General features: G+C 38.3%; 1 protein-coding gene across 2 annotated transcripts in view; it reads right to left on the bottom strand.

The window, feature by feature from the left end:
- NAV3 (neuron navigator 3) overlaps nt 1-22,763 on the bottom strand; it is a gene marked incomplete at its 5' end in the record, with an annotated part of 275,201 nt that overhangs the window by 84,434 nt on the left and 168,004 nt on the right. For both annotated transcript variants that reach the window (XM_082492447.1, XM_082492448.1), the window contains one exon: nt 22,350-22,469. In XM_082492447.1, the coding sequence (XP_082348573.1) occupies nt 22,350-22,469 (120 nt within the window). The remainder of the gene's footprint in view (nt 1-22,349; nt 22,470-22,763) is intronic.

The raw sequence follows: 22,763 nt of genomic DNA, 5'->3' as shown, positions 1-22,763 counted from the left end.
ATTTCTCCGAAATCAATGAACTTTATAAATACTGAAGAAAATTTAATGGGAAACTGCCAAAATGCTCTGTTTAATGCTGCTTGAAAAGATTCTTCCATTTCAAAGTTAATAATTTCTGAGTCAGGTTCTGAATGCGCAGTACATCAAACTTGACAGCTTTTCCCAAAGAAAGGTTGCGCTTGATGATTATTTTAGGGGAGCCGGATCTGATGAATATTCATGTTCCAAACCTAAATTCACTGCCTCCCAACTCTTCAGACTAGTCGTTTGGTTTCCTCTGTATTTTGTAACGTGCACTAAGTGCTCCTTGCAGAGAGGCTGGGTGACAAACCACAAGTAGAAACACTAAATTGCCTTTTCAAGACCAAATCTTCTCTCCTGAACTAAGCTCTACGGTTCTGTAACAATATATATGTGGATCCACCCAAATGGAGTCTGGCTTAACTAGGCTAGTTCCTAAATTGATTACACAGTTAAACTGATTACATAGTTAAACTGATTACATAGTTAAATTGATTCAGCAGCCGTGTACGAGCCCTGAGGACTCCTGTTACCATTTGCACAGTATAAACACGTACTATCTACGTGCAATGCCATTAAAATCAGTGGAAGTTCAGGACACATCTCTTTCAACAGGTCACTCTTCACACTGATGTTTAGTTTGGGGGACTGAGGAGGAACAGCTACAGCAATCTGCAATTGCTTTCCTAACAGTTAAGAAAGTTTCTAGTTGACCTTACAATGTACTGCAGTATAACGAGGGTATAAAGCTAGTAAAAAAACCCCTAATCCTGGAACCTCTGACTTACTGAAGAGAGAGCACAGCGTGAACCTGGTATTAAAAAAAACCCCATAACCCAGACAGAGGAATCCAGTGCAGTATTAGACAAAGTTAGTCGCATTAAGTGAGACCAGACCATCAGCTCATCAAATTCAGACCGCACTCTTAATGCCGCTGTGGACAAGGCTTAGGTAACACAGGTACCATTAAATGCAAATGGAAAGCTGGCAATCACTTCTTATTTCATATAATTCAGGTGTCATTTTGCAAACTGTCACTTTCTCATGCACTCTCATTTCCATATAATATTCTTACTGCGTATGTAGTAGGCTTCAATGTACAGCCCAGCAATTTTGCAACACGCAGCAGTGTGAAAGATAAGTCTTTGAAATGGCGCGACATTTCAGGGTGAACTGCTGAGCCATCATTTTTCTAGCAAACCATATTTCATAGCCAACATTACCCTGTGCAACTGAGTGAAATTGTCTCCTAAGGCCACTATATGCTACACTATTCTATGAATCTTTAGAGAACCTGCACCCCAATGACTAATCGTTCAAAGTCCTAAGTAATGGGATCTTCAGTTACTCCCATTTAAATGGGATGCAAAAGTTATTAGGACTGAACATGAATTCTCCGTGAGATATAGGTAAGCGCAGAATACTGTATGCAACTTCAAAAACAGAATAAAAACCCAAAGGAGCTTTCCATAGCTTAAAAACCTCTGTCAGTAGATAAAGGTCTTTCACTTTCCCTTGCTCACCTCGCAGTGCTGTGCTTGCTCAAGATTTTCTATTTGGAAACGTCACAAACAAATAACATTGGGAGCGGGAAGAAAGAAGGAGAGCAGCTGACAGTCCCATCGACGTGACGGCTGCCTGGCAGCGGTGATTAGAAGCCAGGAGCAGTGTTGGCAGGCAAAGATAAGCAGGACATAATAAGCAAATCCTACTTATACCTGCCAATGACTAGTTTACCCAAGTCCAAACCTCTCTTTGTAGGCTAGACGGGACTTCACCTCCCTCAGTGACAACCCTCCCTTGTCTACTGTAGCAGTGACCTTTTCCTACGGGGCTCAGCAGCGCTAATCCACCCTGTCAGCCATCGCAGGAACCACTTCTATCTTTAACCTTTGTACGAAAACCCGAGGTTTCCTAGTAAGCAGAATTCGTAGCCGCTGCCAGAATCAAATCATTAAGGCCAAATGAGTTCATCGACATTGTTGTCACCACAATGAATAACCTAATCTCAACTGCTGTAAAAATATTGATTAAAAGGGAAGATTTTAAAGAAGTGGATGCAGTTCTTTTCAAGAAAGTGCCTGCAGAAAAATGGAACATGAAAACAGCATTCTGAAAAATTACCTTATTTTTCTTTAACTTGAATTATTTTACCTGACTTCATTCTCCCTGTTTTCTAATCAGTTTACCGTGAATTGCTCTAATTTAATTCAATATTCAGATATTTGATGGATGAAAACATCCTTAAACATTTTTCTTCTACTATAGTGAATATTTTGTCATTATTCCATGAATATTTCCATTAGCCTAATGATATATTAACAATGCAATGAATATTAAAAACATCATCAGCGACAACAATCACTGTGAAATAACGCAATTCTCCTGTTTCCTTGTTTCATGTGCCAAAAAAGAATGCTGAAATTGTTAAATCTCATTTCAGTTTACTATTTTGTCCAGCACAATGTTTATTACAGCATGCTCTGGGGCTTAGCATTCAATAGGTAGACCACCTACAGCGTACACATAGTGGTATAACACCGTAAAGTGAGTCAGGAGATTCCTCTCTTTGATTAGATAAGGAGTTCTCGCATAGCAGGTCTGGGAGGTCTCGCTGTTATTTTATGGCAGAAATTATCTACCAGCGAGAGGAGGTATTGAGAGCTTTATTAAATAGCTTTTTCCAGAAATCTATAGCAAAAGCAAAGGAGCAGCGCTACTGAAAAGCAGCAATATGCCTGGCATGTTCTGTTTCATCACATCTTGGCTGTTTGTCAAATATAAGATGTTCCTCTCCACAAGCGAGGATTATGTAAATAATATACAGTTCAATATATTGAATAAAGTGTCAGGATTACTAAGAAATGACTTCTTGATTCCCTATGCACTGTATCCCCATCACGCGGTTCTGCATTTACCTTCTCGAATTGACTGATGCTGCCTTCCTGCTTTCAGGAACTCACTGAGCATCATTTTAAAATGTTTCCCTGCTTTTCCTTTTAAAATGCTAGGATGCATTTTGTCCAGATACATCAGATTATATAGTTATCAGGGAATATTTTTTCCTGTCATTCTTACTAAGTGCTAATTGTACCTTGATAATTAACTGCTGCCTTACAGAAAATCAGTGGAATGCTTTATCAAAATGGACACAAACACTAGTACCTGATAAAACCATCTTTTCTAATTCAATTTTAGTAAGATTAGGAAATCTATCACTTTTCTTATTCTATCGCGGTCCTTTTATTATTGTTTTTATTGAACTCAGACTATATTCTTGCTTCCTTTGACTCCCGGCTCTAATATTATTTTGCTTTGCTTTTTTGCCTTGCGTATTCTGACTGCTTTCCTGATAGCTATCTCACATATATTTCTTTAAATTTCCTGCCTTCTACCATTTACTGCTATTTTTTATTTTAGTATTTTATGTTACTGCATTTGAGAAAATCTATGTAAAAACCCAACCCAGTGAGAAGAGGCAATTTAACAAGATGCTACTGGCAAACCATAAAATTGTTCCTAAGGGAAATAGAATATTCAAGGTGAGAACAGTCAGCCAAATATTGCTATTTAGCAACGGTGCAGAATTAGACTAGATGGAACAACAAAGGGACTTTCCAACTGAAATCTCTAATTTCACAGCCCCACCTTCTCAATACAAAATACTCTCAATTAACTTTTTCATGAACAGTTTCATTCCATCTGTTTTAAGCAGGCCTTTTCAAGGAGTTCTGCTGAAAAAAAAAAAACCCAACACTTAGTACTCTGAAAGAAGAGTGTGACTGATTCATTAAGGAATAACATTAGGCAATGGCTTTGACTGAATTTGAGCAAAGGCTGTAAAGTTAATTTTGTAGAGGTTGCTCTGGGTGATTATTACTAATAGTTACCATAAGATGTATTATGGTATCTTCTAGAAATAATAGTGAAATATTTTGTTCGAATACACTGCCTGCACACTAGAGCAACGTGCAAATAAGAGTCTTTGCCCCACAAAGTTTATGATTTCCATAGCATTTAAGACATGACGGGATGAGAAAACAGCCAGGGCAAGCACAGAAGCATCAGTAGTGACCAGATGCAGAACTGGGCAAAGCAGCAGATGAAAAGGCCAGACAGAAGTTGTGTGCCTAATCAATAACATAAGAAATAAAGGTGTAAAGGGCAGATTTATCAGAGTTAATAGGAAGAATATATTTTCCCAGTGCAGAAATAAAGCACAGGTAATGTATGGATGCTTCTGAGGAAAAAATGGGTATAAGGCTTTTGAAAACTTAACTCTGAGGGACTGAAAGGGTGGATAGCCAGTCTGCGAAGCAGCAGATTCCATACTTTGACATTTAAGACAGAAATAACCCTTTTTACTCTATTCCCCTAGTTGCAAAATAAGGAAAACACTCAGCCTTAGAAATGTTTTGAGTATCAATGAATGTTTGTAAATGAAGATAGCAATATAAAATATTAGATACTGGATATCTCCTAAGAATGGTGATGACAGTATAATAACAGAATATTTCCTTCTATTGTCATTGTAACAAAAGGAAAATATCAGCATATGCTGATTGCCCATTTTTATTTCTGATATATATAGTAAGATATAACGTCAGTTAGGTCTAATACATAGCATCAAGCTGTCAAGTAAAAATTGGTAAATAATTAGCAGCTCTGAACACCACTATCAGGGTAAATTTTTAATTATCTAGTTCATCAGACTGTAAGAACCAAAACAGCTTCTTGAGCCTAATGCATCGTTGCAAAAAACTTTGATGAATAATTTTACCCTGTCTATAATCACTAGGAGAACGTTTTCACTGCCTTTCTGTCCCCTTGGCTCATAGTGTCATTATTAATCTCTTAGCTTCCTAAGACGACTCTTATGCTTTATCCTTCACGAGGTGAAAACTTGGCCTGCTGTGTCATTGCTAACCATTTAAGGTCACGTCCTCTTAGCTTTTAACTCCCATCAGTTTGCTAGGTGATATTCAAACTCAACCAGCTTTAGGCACAGAGCCTACACAGATGGCGACAGCACGAAAAGGGAGCGCAGCTTGTGAACACCACTGTTTCCTCCGCTACCGACATGCTCATACACCCTACACATACAGAGAGACACTGACATATAGATGTGTACGTCAGTACACGCTCACACCACGTGGATAAACACCTGCAGGCAGGATACATGCAGGTACGTATCAGTGAGTTTCCCTGTGAGTTGGTTTGGAAAGATACATTCTGCCTACACTGACACCTCTCAACAGTCCCACTGTGATATACCAATACATATATAATGTACCAATTGGTGATTTACTATGGTAGGCTTTCTGCCGAACAGAAAACTAACATTTTGAGTCCATTCAAATCTTGTGCGGCTTCCAGATGGGACATGGTAAAGAAAAAACCCAAGATTTTGCCTACTGCAAACTTGCCTACTGCAAAAAGCATACCCATTTCTTTGATTGGCCTTGGGAAAAAAAAAAAAATTCCATGTAAATTTACCGCACTATGACAATTTAAAAATAGTAAGCGACATAGTATTAAACCAGGAACTCCAGACCTTTGCCCTGCTTGCCTGTTAAGTTAGAGGTTAAAGTTCAGTTTGGGGTTTTGGTGTTTTTTTTTTTTTTTAAGGTAAAGCAATTAAATTCAGGTAGCTTGAAATACAGCATATTTATTTAATAATGATTTAATGACTCAGTCAGTTCTGTATTGTGTTTCCTGTACGGCCTGAAACACAGCTGTAAGTTTACTATTTTGTATTAGCGGAGAGGAAAGATTAGTTTTTTGTAGAGGCAAAGACAACCCACGTCGTAGTAATTTTCCTGCCTTGTCCTGATTCTTCTATTAGAAGGTCCCCTAATAATTAAAGCCTCAAAACACCTGCACACAATACAAAGAGTTTGGCTGAAACCCAAAGAGCGTTCATCCATTTCCAAAAATACTGCAAAACATATGTTATTTTGTCTCCGAAAGCAAAGCAGACTCTGCATTTAAATTATTCAAGGGGTAATATGCATCTAAAATGGCTGATTGCTGCAAGGAAGGTCCACAGTTTAGTTGGAATCTATCAGTGTTTGATATTAAAAATTAAATCATTCTTAGGCTTTGAACTTGAATGTCAAAATCTATGATGCAACAAGCTTGCCGAGAAGGTAAGGAGACCTCTGGCTAGCTGGTACCAGAATCTTAGTCAGGGAGGTAAGGGGGCCTGCTTTAATAAATCACTGCCAGAACAGCAGCCAATCACCCTGAATCTCTCCCTGGTATGATGAAGCTCTCTCTTTGCCCATAAATGTCATCTTGAGTTAAAGCCAGAACGGACCAAAAAAAACCAGGGTTACTGCTTGGCTGAAACTGCACCAAAAACCCAAAAAGAACAAGACAAATCAAATGAAAAATAAAAATCCTATATCAGCTAGAAAGTTTCAGGAAGATATAGCAGTAATATGGCACATCCCATCTAGCCCATAAATTACTCCAGTTAGACTGTGAAGATTCGGAGGCAGGTCACTAACATACAGATGGAGATGGCCCCAAATGCCTTTGACAACCCAAAAACCCCATCATTACAAAGAAATTCTTTCTCCCTTTCAGCATTAATAGATGATGGCAAGGCTTGAGTTGCAGAGCAGATTAGCAAGTGAGAGATGAAATAAAAATATAGCTGCAGACAGCAAAAACATTTGAAGCCTGTTGCAATTAATGAAGTCCCTGCCAACTTGGGAAACTTTGTCCCCCTCTCTTGCTCCAGCCTTCTTGGCTGTCGCGTTTGTTACCACCCACTTTGCAAGGCTGAAGTGATTTCTTTGAATGTTCCACATCAGCAGCATTTATCAGGATGTCAAAGGCTTCTTTCCAAAATGAATACTGACAACAGCCTTTTGCTGTTTTTTCTCATTCCTGACTACTGTTCTTCTCCCCAAAGTCCAGCCAGTGCTCATTATACAACCATACCAGAACGAACTTATTTGCCGAGACTAGTAGAAAAAGTTGAAAGATAAACTGGAAAAAGACAGAGCTCTTGAAATTGGTACACTGGAGAAACATATGAGACCAAGAACGCAAACCTGAAAAGGAATGGCAATCATCTTCAAAAATATAACTGGACAGCAAAAATAGGTTCTCATATTTACTGAAGCAACAGAAAGGGAGGGACAAAATGGTGGAATTTTAAAATGGAACCGTCACTGAGCTATAATCTCACCATCAGAAATGCAGTGATGATAAATTTAAAAGAGGGGATCACTATGAGAAAATCTTATAACTGATTACTGACTAATAGAATCAAATATCTATCAGCAAGGTGAACCAGAGTTTATTTTGAATTATAGTCTACCCTAGAAAGGTGGACCTACAGGAAAGAGCTCGGCATTCTCTTCTTTGATAAAGCAAACAAACAAACAAAACCAATGGATGTTGAATGTAAGAATGAACACCCAAATGAAAGTAGGTGGAAAATGTAAAAAAAAAACCCAAACCGAAACAACACAACTACTGCAGTACAGGAAAGCTGGTCAAACCGAAAAGACACCCCAGGAGGTATAATGGAATTCAATACTGCTTCAAAAGAAAAATGCAAGGAGAAAGAAATGACCAATGTGATTTCAAAGTTCGAAGGTTAAAAAAGTCCTTTCTTGAAAAATGAAAACGAGGAGGAAACCAATTAATAATATGGCCTCAGCCAAGTCTTGCAGGCAAGAGATAACGCCTGAGAAGAGGCATTGTGAAGTAATGCTATCCAAATGGGAATACAGAAGGCTTTTATAAAAGTATCAGAGGAAAAAAAACTAGCACTAGGAAGAGAAACCCATTAAGGAAGGGGGTCGGACTAAATTAGCGGTGACTCAGAAATATCTGAGGTAGTGGCCGTTTTTGAAAAATCCATCTACAACGAGAAAAAATTAAAACTCTGGCAAAAGTTTGGCTTTAAAAAACCTTTGCTTTACCAGTGATAATTTTTAAAAAAGATTTCTAAGATTCTTCTTAAAATTTACAGAAAAATAGCAGATGGAACAGCTTCATAGAGAAACATCAATGTAATACTATCTTTCAGGAAATGCATGAATGATTGTATATGCTCTTGTCCAACAAATTATTTTTGTCCCTGCCAAAAATAAGTCATTTCACAATACAAAAAAGAAAATATACTGGGAAACCAAAAAAGCCTCACACTTGTTTAACTAGTGGAGAATTAAAGGAAGCTGAGCATTAAAGTGAAATGGTGTATAAAGTTAAAGACTTGCTACACACCACACATTCAATTATTTATTTAAAAAAAAAAAAACAGTTGCTGCCGTCCATTTTTGTAGAGCCCCTGATATTAGCTTCATGAGATTCGACTTTGATTAGAATATGAAGCCAGCTGACTCTTAGGGCTTGCACAAAGTCCCGATGCCGCTGACACACAGACTTTATTACAAACTGGCAGATAAATATGTATCAGAGAACTTTGAAACTGCAGCACAAAGGAAAACTATCAGTACTTTTTTGCCACTATAGCATATTACTCTAATGTACTATGCTGATAAATGTCTTTTCATTCCTGACACAATACAGCACTGATTTATCTAGATTTAATACAGTGTTCCTCTTTTATCTCATTTATCTTGCTAAAGTTTTATACACTCAACTACTGCAGGTTAAATTCCCTGGTCCATCCCAATTGCACCCAAAACACATCGATGCCTCCAGGCCACGTCTGGATTTCCATAACCTGGGAACAAATGGAAAATAGCGAAATGCTTCTTATAATTAAGAGCATCTCAAAGGATTCTTGAGCAACCATTTGGCTACACGTAGCAGCTGGCAAGAGCTGAAGCATGAATCTCAGGGAGCCACACCACCTCTGCTGAGCTCTTAAGTCGGAGTCACCGGCAGCATTGCAGGGACACTTAGGGCTCTCTCTACACCTGGCCGATGTCCTCTCCAACAAAGGGCTGATCATAGTCCTCTAAAAGAAGCCATAGCATCCGTGCCAAAACCAGACACAACAGAAATACTTGCCTTTTTTTTTTTTTTCAGTCAACAGCCTACAAAATAATTTCAGAGTATCCCAGCTGAGTTGGATGAGGATGTTGCACAGTGTTATTTTGCTGGCACACTAACCAAAGCCAAAGGGCAGCTACACAGGCGTGCGCACTGTACTCATCTTGGTACCTATACTCTTGAGAACAGCAGTCTCCTCAGTATGCTTTTGACATCTTTTATGCGCAGTTTCAGCAGTCTCTTTAGAAGAACTTCAGGTGTTAGGAGACACAGGATAATTCTCCTTTGGTACATAATTAGCAATATGGTTTGCGTTTTCTTCATGGTGAAGTCCCTGCTCTGCTGTGTCTCTGGAAGCTTCCTGCTCCAGGTTCAGCCCAGCCAACAGGTCGCTTTCTGACTGCACTTTTAACGTATGCTCCTTTTGAAGAACTGCTTAGGAAAGAACTAAATCATTTTGAGCACTCTCTGGCCAACTGTAAAGAAAATTTGGTTTCCTTTTCAGGAAGATTTTAATGATGAACACAGTATTGTGTGTAGGGTATGCACTGGGGACCCACATGAAAGCAGGCATTGGGGGGGGAGGGGGCAGTGTAGGAGCCGTTACATCTTTTCATTGGGGTCAAGTATTAAAATGTATATAACAAATGATTAAATATATTACAGACCCACAATATTTTCATAAGATTGTTTCAGCAAAAATACATACACATCTTCTAAAATCATAGTGGTTCAACGTATTGGTGTTTATGCTCCTACCAGGAATAGAAAAAGACAAGAAAGAAGAGTGAGATTCATGTCTAACTAAGTTTCCTTAAAGACCAAAAGCTTTCTGACATGTACATTAATCTACAAATTTCTCCTGAGGGAATTCTCCAGGGTCAAATGAAAAGAGAAAAGTGATTTGCTAAATCAACAACTTAAGCATCTAGCTCTTAAATCTAATCCCATACCATTCGGAAACACCTGACAACATGTTCAGCAAAATGTCTACATTATGGCACACTTTTGCAAACAATATTTTGTAAAAACATTCAAAGATAAACCAGAAAAAAATTAACTGTGAAAGATTCAGTTGTTTTAAGACCACTCAGGTGTATTTCTGTTTGCCTAAAATATGAATAGTAAACATGTAAATATCTAACACTGTCCTCAGAAAATCTAGTGTTATTGACAGTTTTGTGACCTCCATAGTGCAAGCCATCCTGAAATTATCAGATTGCTTACAGTCCTCTTTTTTTTTTTTTTTTTTTTAAACAAAAGGTCTTTATTTATTTTTCCTAAATTTTGCTATTTTTCCTTTTTGGACTGTATTTATTTCCTGATAGCTGGGCCTCACATTTTCAAATACAAATCCTATAAATCCAGGTGTGAGATATTTAAGTTAAGGTCACTCTTCCTCTGATTTATGTTGAGCTTTTATCCCAACATCTCCTAGAAAATACAACCAAGATACCAGGAAAACATAAAACTGCTACTCAAACAAGACAAGGTGGTTTCCTAGAAACTGGTAGCATGAATAGCAGAATTTCCTAAGAAATTAACTTGGATCTTGATTAGTCTCTTCTCAAATAAATGAATCATTTTACATAAAAAATAACAACACTGTCTTTTGTTCTCTGCTGTACTGTACGAATGACTCAGCATAGCACTGATAATTAATCCTCGTTTTTAAGACATTGGTCTAAAACATCACAGCTGCCAGAGAGGGGGAAAAAAGACGACTTCATATCCTCTGTGTATTTTCCTTCAGCATGGGACTGATGGGAGGCAGCTTTGGTTGTCCATGTGGCTGTCCATAGGGCAACCACTAGATTGTTTTATACTACACCTAGTAAATTTTACAGGGGCTCTTTTAAAGATTTAAGTGAATATCTGGATATACGTCATGACTTTTCTTCTAATGGTACTCACTATATGGGTGGTGGGGAGGGATCAGGGCAGGAGGTTGGAAAGCAGGAGACACCCTTCAAAGCCAGCTTTATCACAACTATTTACTTTCCAGAAGGATCATGCACAAAAAAAATGAGCTCCCTTTAGTTCGAGTATATTTATAAGAAGCTGCAGCTGGCTATCAATTTTTAATGCTCCTTAGGATATATTATGAAGATAGAAATGTCTTTCAAAACCTGTGATCTACTGAAACATAAAGAGCAAACTATTTTTTTTTATTATTTAATTTTTAAAAGTTGAAGTGTTGATAGCAATCTGGCATCCTAATAATTACCTATGGTAAGGCCACAACTGAAAACCCAGAAATGCACTGCTATCTTCTCAAAAGAGAAACCGAAAGATTTTATTCCTTTGGCAATTCAATATTTAGTTAAACGAACTCAGTATTTGGGTTTCACTGCGATTTTCATGGAGGAAGGACAACAGCTAATGTTTTCAGAGTGGGGCATGGCAGAGAAGATGCTTGCCATGTTCCTGCGGCTGCAAGAGAACACGACACCACATTGCTCAGTTCTCCCTCGTATCAGAGCTATGGCCAGTGAGCGAAATGGAGCTCCTGTCAAGTATATTGTTATGGCTCCCTCAGCAAGCACTGGGCAAACCCAGCACAGGCTGAGGACCGATATCGTGCAGAGTGTTGCTGACCAGCTACCTTCAGTATTTATTGCCTTTGTGCAGAGTTGTACCAAAGAGCCGCAGCAGGTCCAAGAATCTGACAAAATACCACCAAAGCAGCGATCCAAAATTAATAAACTATCTATCGTAAATTTTCCGTTCTTATTGCCCGCACGGGAAATCTGCAGAAATTGAGTCGGAGTTCCTGGGGGTCGCTTACTACTACTCAGCGATTCAGTGGCATGCTGCAATGACACTCAAACACACAAGCCCAGTCTTCGTAAAGTTTCCCACATTGCCAATCCAATAGAATCATTCCAAAAGAAAAAATGACTGGTAATTTTATGGAAAATAGCTGTTTAGGGAATGCTATTGAAAATCTAGTTAGGATATTAGCTTTCACAATTTATCTGGAAGGCTCTAAAATATCATTGTCAACATATTTTCTTTTTAATACACAAAAAATTATTTTTCCTACATGCTTTTCCATTGAGTTTATCCACTTTATATTCATCCGTTTCTCAAGAGTATTACTGGTATCATTAATTTAAATGATTAAGGAGAGAGAAAGAAAGATGTACAAAACAGGGGATCATAATTTTCCCTCTGTCCTGAACAAAGGGAAAATACTTTTTATTTTTTTATGCATCAAAAGATTTGGGTAATATGTGGCACACTGAGGCAATTCTTTTCATGGAGGGGAAGGATTTTAACTCAAAGAGGAAAAAAAATAATTCTTTAACCTTTAAGAAACATGTTGATTTCTCTTTCAATAGCTTTGCTGTGCAGAAACTGCTTTTCCTACAATGGAGCCTTTCTAAAATCCCTTGGAAGATAACTCCTTCCACCAAGGGACTATCCCTGGACGACAGTATGTCATGTCGTGCTGTGGTTGATATAACTACATCATAGAGGCTTGTCACTTCACTGCAGTGCTCCACTAGAATTTCTTTTATTTAAAATGAAAAAAAATCCCGACAGGTTGGGTTTTGTTTGTTGGGCTCTTTTTTTAATTCTTCAAAACAATCATGGTTCATAACCCAAATATAGCTGTCTAGCTATATTCCTAGTACAGTCAATAGAAAGAGGTAAGAGCCTCCAGATGGTGGTTCATGAGTCATGAAGATTGTACACCTTTATTGATCACTTGCCTCTCATAAAGAGTTACATGCCCTCCAGTCCCCCCAGACGCAGACCACTTATTAAATTTTGTCGACCTTGGTATTTGAATCTGGCAATAAATATCTTACTAAAATATCTAGGCTTGATTTAAAAAAAAAAAAAAGAAGATAAGTACAGCCTACCTTCATTCCTCATGTCTTGTTCCTAAAGTTCACAATCTTGTTACTAAAACTGTGTGTGCATTTCTAGTTTGAATCAAGAAATTTTCAGATTTTAGGCACGGGCTATCGATATTAATCCGTTCATCGATAAAGGGTCAGAAGATCTGTAATACCTAACTTAATGTTTTCTGTCTCTGTAGTTTCTTTTCCAGAAACTGGTTCAAATCCTATCCCATTTGAAATATCTTCATTTCACTTTTAAGTCAGTATACTAAGTGTCCGATAAAAAATTGTAGGATATTATAACATAAAAGACCTTAGCTTATATCAATGAGATTTATTTCTAGATAAAACACTTTGAGGAATGGCAAACACCCGTTCTGTCAATTATTGTACTTCCCAGGGCAATGCAATTATTTCCAACACTACACATGCTTTTAAACTGCAGTAAAGCAATTTTTGCTTTTGTGAATTTCCCTACACAGCGGTTAATAGCGTTTGCAGCCATTTTACATTCTATTCTGCAGTATGAAACAGATATAGAGCTTAGAGCGTCCTAAAGGAATATAAGAGAAAGTTTAGCACGTTGGAAATTGATGCACACAGGTAAGAGACTAAAAGCTTATTTGTTCAGGTAAATTGTAATTAGGCAAAGCTATTTTAAAAATTTCATTCAAATAATTTATTTTATATCATTTGATCCGCTAATTATAACTACCCTGTACCCTTTTGTAAAAAACTTCTGTAAAATGCGTTGAGGGTTCCAGTCCTTAAGTTTACACATCTGATCCTGCTTAAATTGTTATGACAATCTTTTGTTTACAAAGGAAAGCTTTGAAGACTTAATATTTTAACAATTAGATACAGATGAGATTAGTGCTGTAACTTCAAAAGAAAACAAATTCCAAGCACATTGCTGCACCAAACATTTCCCTGTGCGGAGCTGAGGTTGTCACAAGGGGCTCCGGAGGGGCAGGAAGCCTCCACAACGGCGCGCTCGGAGAACAGATTGAAGAGGGAGGATCATCTTCTCCTCTCTCCCTCAAAAGAAGACTCAGAGGTGACACGGTTAAGATTTATAAGTAAAATGTTGATACAAGCGAGCGGAGGGATTGTTTTTTCAAAGGGGAAGGTTAACACATGTTGCGCTCCACAGCGAGTGCCCCGCAGCGAGGGGTACCCTCTGCGCTGGCTGGCAGTTTTCCTGCCACGCCGTATCCTTCCCAGCTTTCCCTTCATACTCCCTCCCTTTGAACTCGGTCTTTAGCCAGCCTACAGGGTTGAAAGCCCACTTCTTTTCCCGGAAAATATAAGGCTCCCGCGGCTTTTAACCTGCACAGCTTTAGATACATCCTTCTTTTAATTTTATCTAATCATAGATATCCCATGACCAGCTTTTGGCTGGATTCCAGCTATCTTTTTAGCAACTAATGACGAAGTTACCTTGCAACGCAACTGACAATCCAAAATGCATTGATCATCGCTGCTTTCCTGCAGCCCCAGGACACAGAGCATTACTGGTTTGCTCTATGAGCAGCACGTTGGCAGGGAAAGGGTCAAGACACGGCAATTTTCCTTTTGTCCGTACCGTAAGCAGCCCTACAGCTCAAGCGGCGAACACGCACTTGCACCCTTAAGACGCTGAGCTTGATTTAAATTTATCCTTCCTTTCACCTGCCTGATTTGTCCACCTGCCAACTAGGAGCAAGAGCAGGTGTACAAAGCACCAGCAAGTAGCTGTCAGAGCAGATCATTTTACCCTTTTCTCGTTACCTCTTGTCGGTACAAAAAAGTGCACCGTGATGTGGCTCTCCATTTTTTTCCTGTTCCTCATCATTTTAGAGCTGCTAAATCCAAATGTTCTTTAAAGTGAACTTACACCTAATAAATCCAAGGCAAAGGATTTTTATAGCGTTTCAAATTAATTATTTTCTATGAAAGTGGTAACTGGAACATTCTTATAATTCATATGTTTTGTTTGCCAAACATTTGCGTATGTATGTGTACCAAGAACTACCTCAGTCTGGTAAGTAGCTATTATGGAAACAGTTGTTTAATAAACGACTGAATTGAGAAACAAGAATATTGTACTCCACAAGGAAGTAGGTCTCTCTGAGGAAAATTAGAACAAAAGACAACTTAGTGATCACAAGCTACTGCATCTCCAATACTAAATTATCAAAATCACAATTTTTATATTCAGTTTCATGAGGCATCTGTCTAAAATATACCACGTTTGTTAGTGTTAGAACTGTAATCTCAATTGCACCTATTTTATGGAAAAGTTCAATAGGATTTTTGTTTTAATAGCCATGCAGGAGAATAAAATTACAACTTTTTTTCCTCCAGCCGTCCAATGAATGGAGACATTTTAAAGAACTTCATATCTTTCTTGACTTCAGGACTCAAATACGTATCACACAGGAGATTCAAGTTCTTTAATTTTATATTAGAGCCTGGGGTATTTGGGGGAATTATTTAAATCTTGCTACCCCTGTTGTGTTCTACTACAAAGGAGGCAGTACTTTAATCTTTGCTGATAACAATGAAGTACAGTAGTGCACCAAAACGCTGCTGCTGCTGAAACTCTAAAATGCTTCTTAGGTAGTTGCCAGGTGCTCTCCTTAGAAGAAGATTACAATCAGAATAAATCATCTGCATTTTTTCTGAAGGGAACTATTAGCAATCTGTTAACATACGATAAAGTCCAGCATAATTTGAAATAATTTTTAGGTATCTAAACCAAACTTGGAGATAAGCAGAAACAAAGAATGCAAATAGACTGCATGACATGAATACCTAGCTCCACACCATCCGCTTTGAAAAAGTAGATTTGTGAGAACGTTAAACGTGTCAGCCTTCGGTTTAATGACCCTACCGCAAACAATATGCTCAGCTCATTTAGCATCGCATGAGGCTATAATTCCCTTCCATTCCTTGCAAAAGTTTAAAAACTTTTTTCCATGAATTCCTTTCTCATATAAACTGAAATTAGTTGATATTGTCCCTTTTCCTGTCACTTGACGAAAAACGAAAAAGAGAAAACTTCATTTGTCGTTCCTTTCACGTAATCACTTGCAGCTTGGTCTTGTTTTAAAGTAAACATCTGCCAGGCACTGCTCTTGCCTTTTCTGAATGTCATTTCCTTAAGTAAGCTGGGTGCAAAGAAATGTGTCTGCAGACATGATGCTGCAGGATCATGACAGTTTAACATACTAATGACAGCATGCTAACAATGCAGTTTGTTTATGTCACCGATATTCATAAAGTATCTGAACCTAAAAATGCACACAGCTGTCGAATGTTTCCATGTTTTGGTTTGTGGTTCTATGGGCAATTTCTACAGATATTTAAAGCAACTAAGGAAAGAGACAACCTCACAAAATTAGATCAAAGTCCAGTTGCTCTGCTTACTTTATGTAGTCCAAATCCTTGCTTTTGAAATCATGACCAGCAACAAAGTCATACTCAATTCAAATACCATTCTTTCTAAATTAATGATGCTGTACAAAGTCGTATCACTGAAAATTTTACTTTTCATTATGCCTTTGAAAATAAGGTATTTATCCTCAAAGGATCCTGAATACTTAACAACATAATGAGCCAAAAAAACAGGAGTGCTCCTTTTGACACAATTATTCTGCTCCTCATGCACGGATACACACATATTTATGTTTTTGGTACTTAAATATAGCATCCTTAGTTTGCAGAAAAAATAAAAACTGAGATACACATTGAAATAGGTACCTCTACCTAGTAACTTTCTTGATAACCTAACAGATGCCGAAATGAGGAAAGATTTACAACAGAGATTATGAAAATGTGGGATCATGTGAGAATAATAAAAGTAAATGGTGGGAAATGTTAACAGCAACAGCTGTGAAAAGAAATTATGGAAGATTAAAAGTATAGAAGAGAGCAACAATAGTAAAACAGTTTAAAATTTAAATTGTTTCACAAGAGAGATTCTTTAATTACAATTTCTGGAGATATTTGAGTAATAACTGCAAAAACAGTGAGGTACAGATATTTATAATTATTTCAGCATCCTAAGAACCTTCTAATACTGTAAAATCACAAACAGGAAAATTATAGCGGATCACACAATTGGATGAACCATGCTAACTTTAATGTCTATAATGACTTTTTTAGGTTGCGCACAGAATAGCAATCACAGGCATACTTAGTGGTGGAGACAGTTGCAAAGGTATAGGAAGTCTACCTACATAGCACGGTTGATTTGTAGCAAACTTCAGTTTTGCCCAAGAAAGTCTTAGACGGCAAGAAGTAGGTATACCCATTTTATGTTTTGTTATTTCATATCTGTGGATGAACGTTTGTGTTATTGCCACAGACACCCAGAGCTGGACACGGCTGAAATGTTGGGAGACAGAGGAAAGGGCACAGGGCTGAAGGTGCGCACACAGTGAGTATCACTAATACTCTGCTATATACAATCCCTTTAACTATCCACAGTAAATCCCCCTCTGCTACCAGAAGCAGCAAAGTGAACGAGTAATAGTTGAAACATGGCAGAACAGCGATCGCATCAACACCAAGCTGCAGGGACACGTGGCAGAAAGCACAGCATTAGTGCAGTGCTGAAATACACATTATGCAGAAGCATCTGCATAGAAAAGCAATACATAAAGTATGCCTGTCCACTGAACAACATCCCAAAGGGTTAAATTCCAAAGGACATCAGCAGTTTCAATGTGCTGCCAAAACTTGAGAACAGGCATTGTATTCTATTTGGATTTTAAGTTACCGTTCATGATGTCTCTCAGCCTTTTCTGATACTACCAACCCTATGGAACAGGGCTCCCTGTTCAATACCCCTTTGAACTCTGAAAAAAGTCCCTTTTCCAAAAGTACGATATTCCAACTCAAGGCTCATCTATTCAGACAAACACCAGAAGAAGACTTATAGTCATTCATGCAGGAAGTTAGCTAATAAACTACAGGCAAAATCTGGAATTATTTTATTATAATTATAATTAATAATGTATTATGGTGATTATGGTTTGGCTGAGAACAAACAGGCCAGCCTGAGCTAGTCTGAGAGAACTGCCAAATCTTCTGCACATGTGACAGATGGTGGAAGCATTTTAAAGACTCCCTGTGCACAAGAACTCTGTGTAACGGGGGCTCAGATTCAAGGCAGCAGCAAAGTAGCTGAAGCAGGTCATGATAAAAGCAAACTAAGCAGCATAAGCTATCTTTAAAGCTTTGGGGTTCATCTGAAAAAAAGGTGAAAAAAAAAGAATACTGCATTCAAGGGATGTGAGGGGAAAGTGGCTGCGCAACTTCTGTTGACTGATGAAAGTGAAGGAAATTGTGGCTTTTTGAATTGTGGCTTCAGAAACCTCCTTTTTGAAGGAAATTGTGGCAGGCATAGGGGGTGGAAGGACAAGGGTTGAGCTCAGTGGAGCTATATCCCATTGTAAAAAGGCTTGTTCAAACTTCCCTAACAGTTTTTATGGACAACACAGTGTGGTTTGGAAACACTGCAACTTACTTTTCAATAAACCTTATTCTTCCCAAGAACATAATTCATTTTGTGTGCTTACGTCTAATCTCTTTTGGCTCATCTTACTTTGAAAAGGGTTTTGAACTCCAAGAATGTTCCTCAAATACTCCCTCTAAGAGTCCCAGAAGGCAAATGGTAGAGTGTAGAGGAGGAAGACAGAACAATAAATGAAAAGTAATATCATACCACTGAGAGCTCTCCCAGCCACATCCCAAGTTACACCCGCTGCAGAGAATCCATCTTCCTCTCTAATGAATTTCTTATGGAAGCAAGGTAAGTTGCAAGGACTAGGCATTTATAGACCAAAAAAAGTCCACATTAGAAAAAAAAAATCAAAAGAAGAATGATACGGCTGTTGACATCTGATGCTGCCAGTGTCCCTTCAGCCTTTCATTGAACCTTTACAATTCTTTCCCTAGAACAAGCAAATATTCTGTGTTTCTTTCTACACAATGTGCTTTCCAGAGCAGTATGCAATGAACACTTTAAGCCTCGGCTTACGTTGCATTCATGAATTTAACTTTTTATGAAGTTGTTCAAAGAGCAATTTAATATTATTATTCGGATCAGCTCTCTCAGGCTAGGTGTCCACATGGAGATCGATCCTTCAACCCTTTGTTTTTTGGCATTCACCAAAAAGTGGAGATGCAGGTCCTATCTGAAACCAATTTAGAGTGGAATCAAACTGGGGATTTGATTGTCTTTTTACGCCAGTTCCATACCCTTAGTTTCAGTGAATTATTCCTGATTTACCCATGAAATGGGAATCAGTCTGAAAGTATACATTTGCTAGAAATGGCATTGCCCTCGGAGATATCATCAGCCCACCTATCTGAAGAATATTGTACTGCCAGCTCACAAGAAGGAAAAGTTTTAAAATATAAGCAGAAGCTGTAATTTAGGTTGTCAGGAAAAACCCTAGTTCAATTTTCATGAAGAACATGGGGTTGCTGTCAGCAAAAGTTACTGGCTCTGGTGATGGACAGAATACTGAAACTTCTCTCCTGCCTGCTAATGTAAATCAGATATTTGCAGCATATCATTTATTTTCTCTCTTCACAGAAATGCCAGCGGAGCCCTTTACAACAGAAAGGCCAGGGCAAATCATGCCAATTATGAAAAAGGCTTATACTAATGATACCATAGAGAAAATGGATATGTTCTTCACATATCTACAGAGATGACAGAGAGGATAATAATCCTCTTTTCATGGAAGTTCATCATACCAGTGGCAAGGCATACCTTGAAGCCCTAAAACAAACCCTATTATTTTTTCTCCAGAGCAGAAAAAATAAGATCTAAAATGCTGCGTGAGCTAAGATGAAATCTCAATTACCCATGGTGTTGTGAAGCACCAAAACCTATCCTGCGAAAGAAACAAATTGAGTCTCAGAAGTCTCCATATTGCTTTTTGCACCTGATTTCGTATCATAAATGGGACACATGGTTGAAAATCAGCATAAACAATGGGGGGGGGGGGGGGTGTTTGACTTAATACAGGTTTTTTTTGTCACCCATTTTGGCAAGCATGTGTTTTCTTATCATCAGAAGTCATAAAAATATTTAATTTTTTTCCACTTCCTAAACACCTTTTTGCTGCTTCAAGGCATAGCATACGCTTATACACAAAAGAAATCTATGTCAACAAACCATGACTAAGGTTGTAAAAATCAAGCATTGAAAGGTCGGAAAATGCCAGAATTGTCTGAACATCCGTAATTTAAATCCCTCATGCCTGTGCACTATGATCAAGTTTTTAATTACATGACAGCATATAGTACGTTCCATGACACCCTGTCCAGAAGAGCACAGGAGTTCAGCTTTCATTCTTTGTCTAAGGGAAAGCAGTCATTACAGAGTAAATCCTACTTCATGTCTGCAGGCTTTAAGCTCAAAAATGACTTTGGGTCTTGCTCATGCCGTTTGCTAATGTCAAGGGCAGTTTGCAAATGCACAGTGAAGATGGAATATATTGAGATTTTAGCTGTTGAGATCAAATACATCTTTCCTGAATACACATGGATTTCATTCTTTTAAAAGCCTTGTATCTTGCATAAAATTGGTCAACTTTTCACTCAAGACCCAAAATAATCTCCTGGCAAATTTGAAATCCCTGCTTCACAACCTGGCAAGGGATAGACTCAGAGATGAAAGCCTCAGAAACAGCAGAGTAGTTTTTAGCACAACATTTTTAGCCAGTCTGACAAAGTTGTATAAACAAACCAAAACAGATTTATGTACTGGGAAATGCTGGACTTTCTCATTAATTGAGAACTGATGATAGCCTCCCTGTGGTTTCACAGGCAAAACATGTATGTACCTGCACACTGCATAGAACAGATTAACACATACTTTACTAAATAACACTTCAAAGCAAAACAAACACAAAGTGGCATCTAGAGTTTGAGGAACACTAAGAAAAAATTAAAAATCCCTTAATCTTGACCTTTTTTTTCAGGGAAAATGTGCGTGGTTTGAAACCTGGGTGTGAATATTGCATGGTGGGAAGAGCTCTAATAACTCCACTCGTAGGTGAAAAAAAGATATAGAGACACACAAAAACGTGGGCGCTAGCGACATTCTGTCTTTAATTGCATGACTCCCAGCCTCTAAATTTTCCACCCTCTCTCCCACTTTGAGCTTAAGGTTCTTGTTCTCACATACAGAGCTCCACAAAAGTCCCTCCTGCCCACATCTCATTTCTCATTTTCTCCTTCTGTTACTGCCTGGGTTCTATCCAAATTATTTTCTTAAACGCCTACTGTACACTTTCTCTGGTCTTTGCATCATGTCAATGCTTGCATTCCAAAGAACCAAGCTGTGTTCATTTGAATTGCTATCTAAAATAGGCTTTTTCTGCAAGGTCAACAAATGCTAATATGTCAGCTAAAGCAACCTTCTTTTTTAAGTAACTGGTTGTCTGGATGAAAATTATCTTCTTTATCCTGATGTACTGCATGCACTGTTCAACTAGTGCAGACTATCCTTGACTTGTGTCAAAGATACATTTTCACTAGAAAACTGTGAAAAGTAAAAATTATATCATAAGTAAGTTAATATCCTAGAACTTCTTCAACTAATTTGCTGGATTTGTAAAGCCAGAGCCGCTTCATGAACCTTTTCTCCCTTCCTGATTAAATACATTTTTTTCCTTAAAGGAAACTTGATTTTAAAAAGACGGGACTGAAATCAACCCTCTAAAACTGAAGAGTGCCAAATTTCACAGCTGCACCTTATCTCTACGATGGTCTGACCAAAACCTCAGAGCTGAGAGCTCTAAGTTCTGCAAAAGTTGGGTTATGAATTTTTATTTCTCAGACATGGACAAAAGCCACCAATATGAATCTACTTTAAGCTCAAAGAAAAGAAACAGAAAATGCTTGTCTAATCTGCAGAAGTACTCGTGGGAGCACGCTTTTACGCTCACACCCATATATACCCCTATAAGGGCAGGATAATGTTCTCTCTTTTTTCACACTGAATAGACAATGGGATATAACCCCATAACCCCGATTCTCGCTTCCCACTGCTTATAGGTACTGCCTTCTTCTGACACCCGCAGAGGGCAAAACAGGTGGAGCAGACCAGGGTTCTGGTTCCAGCCAACTCCAAATGCGCGTTCCGACCCACTTCATACGCTCACCAATTGACAAGGCAACCTGGAGAAATCGTGTCCCGTTTCAGAGATTCAAGATTGCAAATAAGGTCTGGGCTTCTTAATATTTTCTCTTACACCTTCAACAATAAATTCTTCGTAAGTCCCCTTCCCATGTGAGAAATTTGCTTTTGCAAGCAAAACTTGTGTTATTTGGCGTATTGTGTGCTCAGAAACCTAGCAGTCTCAGAAGCTTGCTTTCTCTTGCTACTCCTTATGAAAAAAACAGCGATATATTAGCAAGTACGAAGGATGAAAAATATCTACAAAGCTCAGATAGATAGTTTTTTTCCAAGCAAAGCACAGTTACCTGTCCGCATCCACAGTCACATCATGAACCCCCCTCTGAATGACGTCTCGAGAAGCAGTTAGGTCTGGTATTCGGTTCAGACTTCTTGTATATAGGTTGAGTCCTCCATCTGTCATGTACCTGAAAATAAATGTGTGGTCAATCAGTGGGAAATGCAGCCATCTGGCAACCATGTTTCACTCTAAAGTTAATGGACTGTGGAATTCAAATGTTTAAGGTACAGGCTGTCCTAGTAGATGGTAGACTTACACTAAATAGTCTCAGTTTGTGTGCCCAGATATATGCTTATTTTCTAGGATCATTTGCCTTTTTCTGTGGTGGCTTACGGGCCAACCTGTTATACTGAAATATATTTAGGCTGGAGCCCTCCAGTATCTTCAAAAATGTTAAGTACTGCAGTTTTTGATAAAGAAT

The sequence above is a fragment of the Vanellus vanellus genome, assembly GCF_965231255.1.
Source record: "Vanellus vanellus genome assembly, chromosome: 1".
Lineage (NCBI taxonomy): Eukaryota > Metazoa > Chordata > Aves > Charadriiformes > Charadriidae > Vanellus > Vanellus vanellus.
Note: the sequence above shows the minus strand (reverse complement) of the source record. Positions and strands in the feature narration are given on the sequence as shown.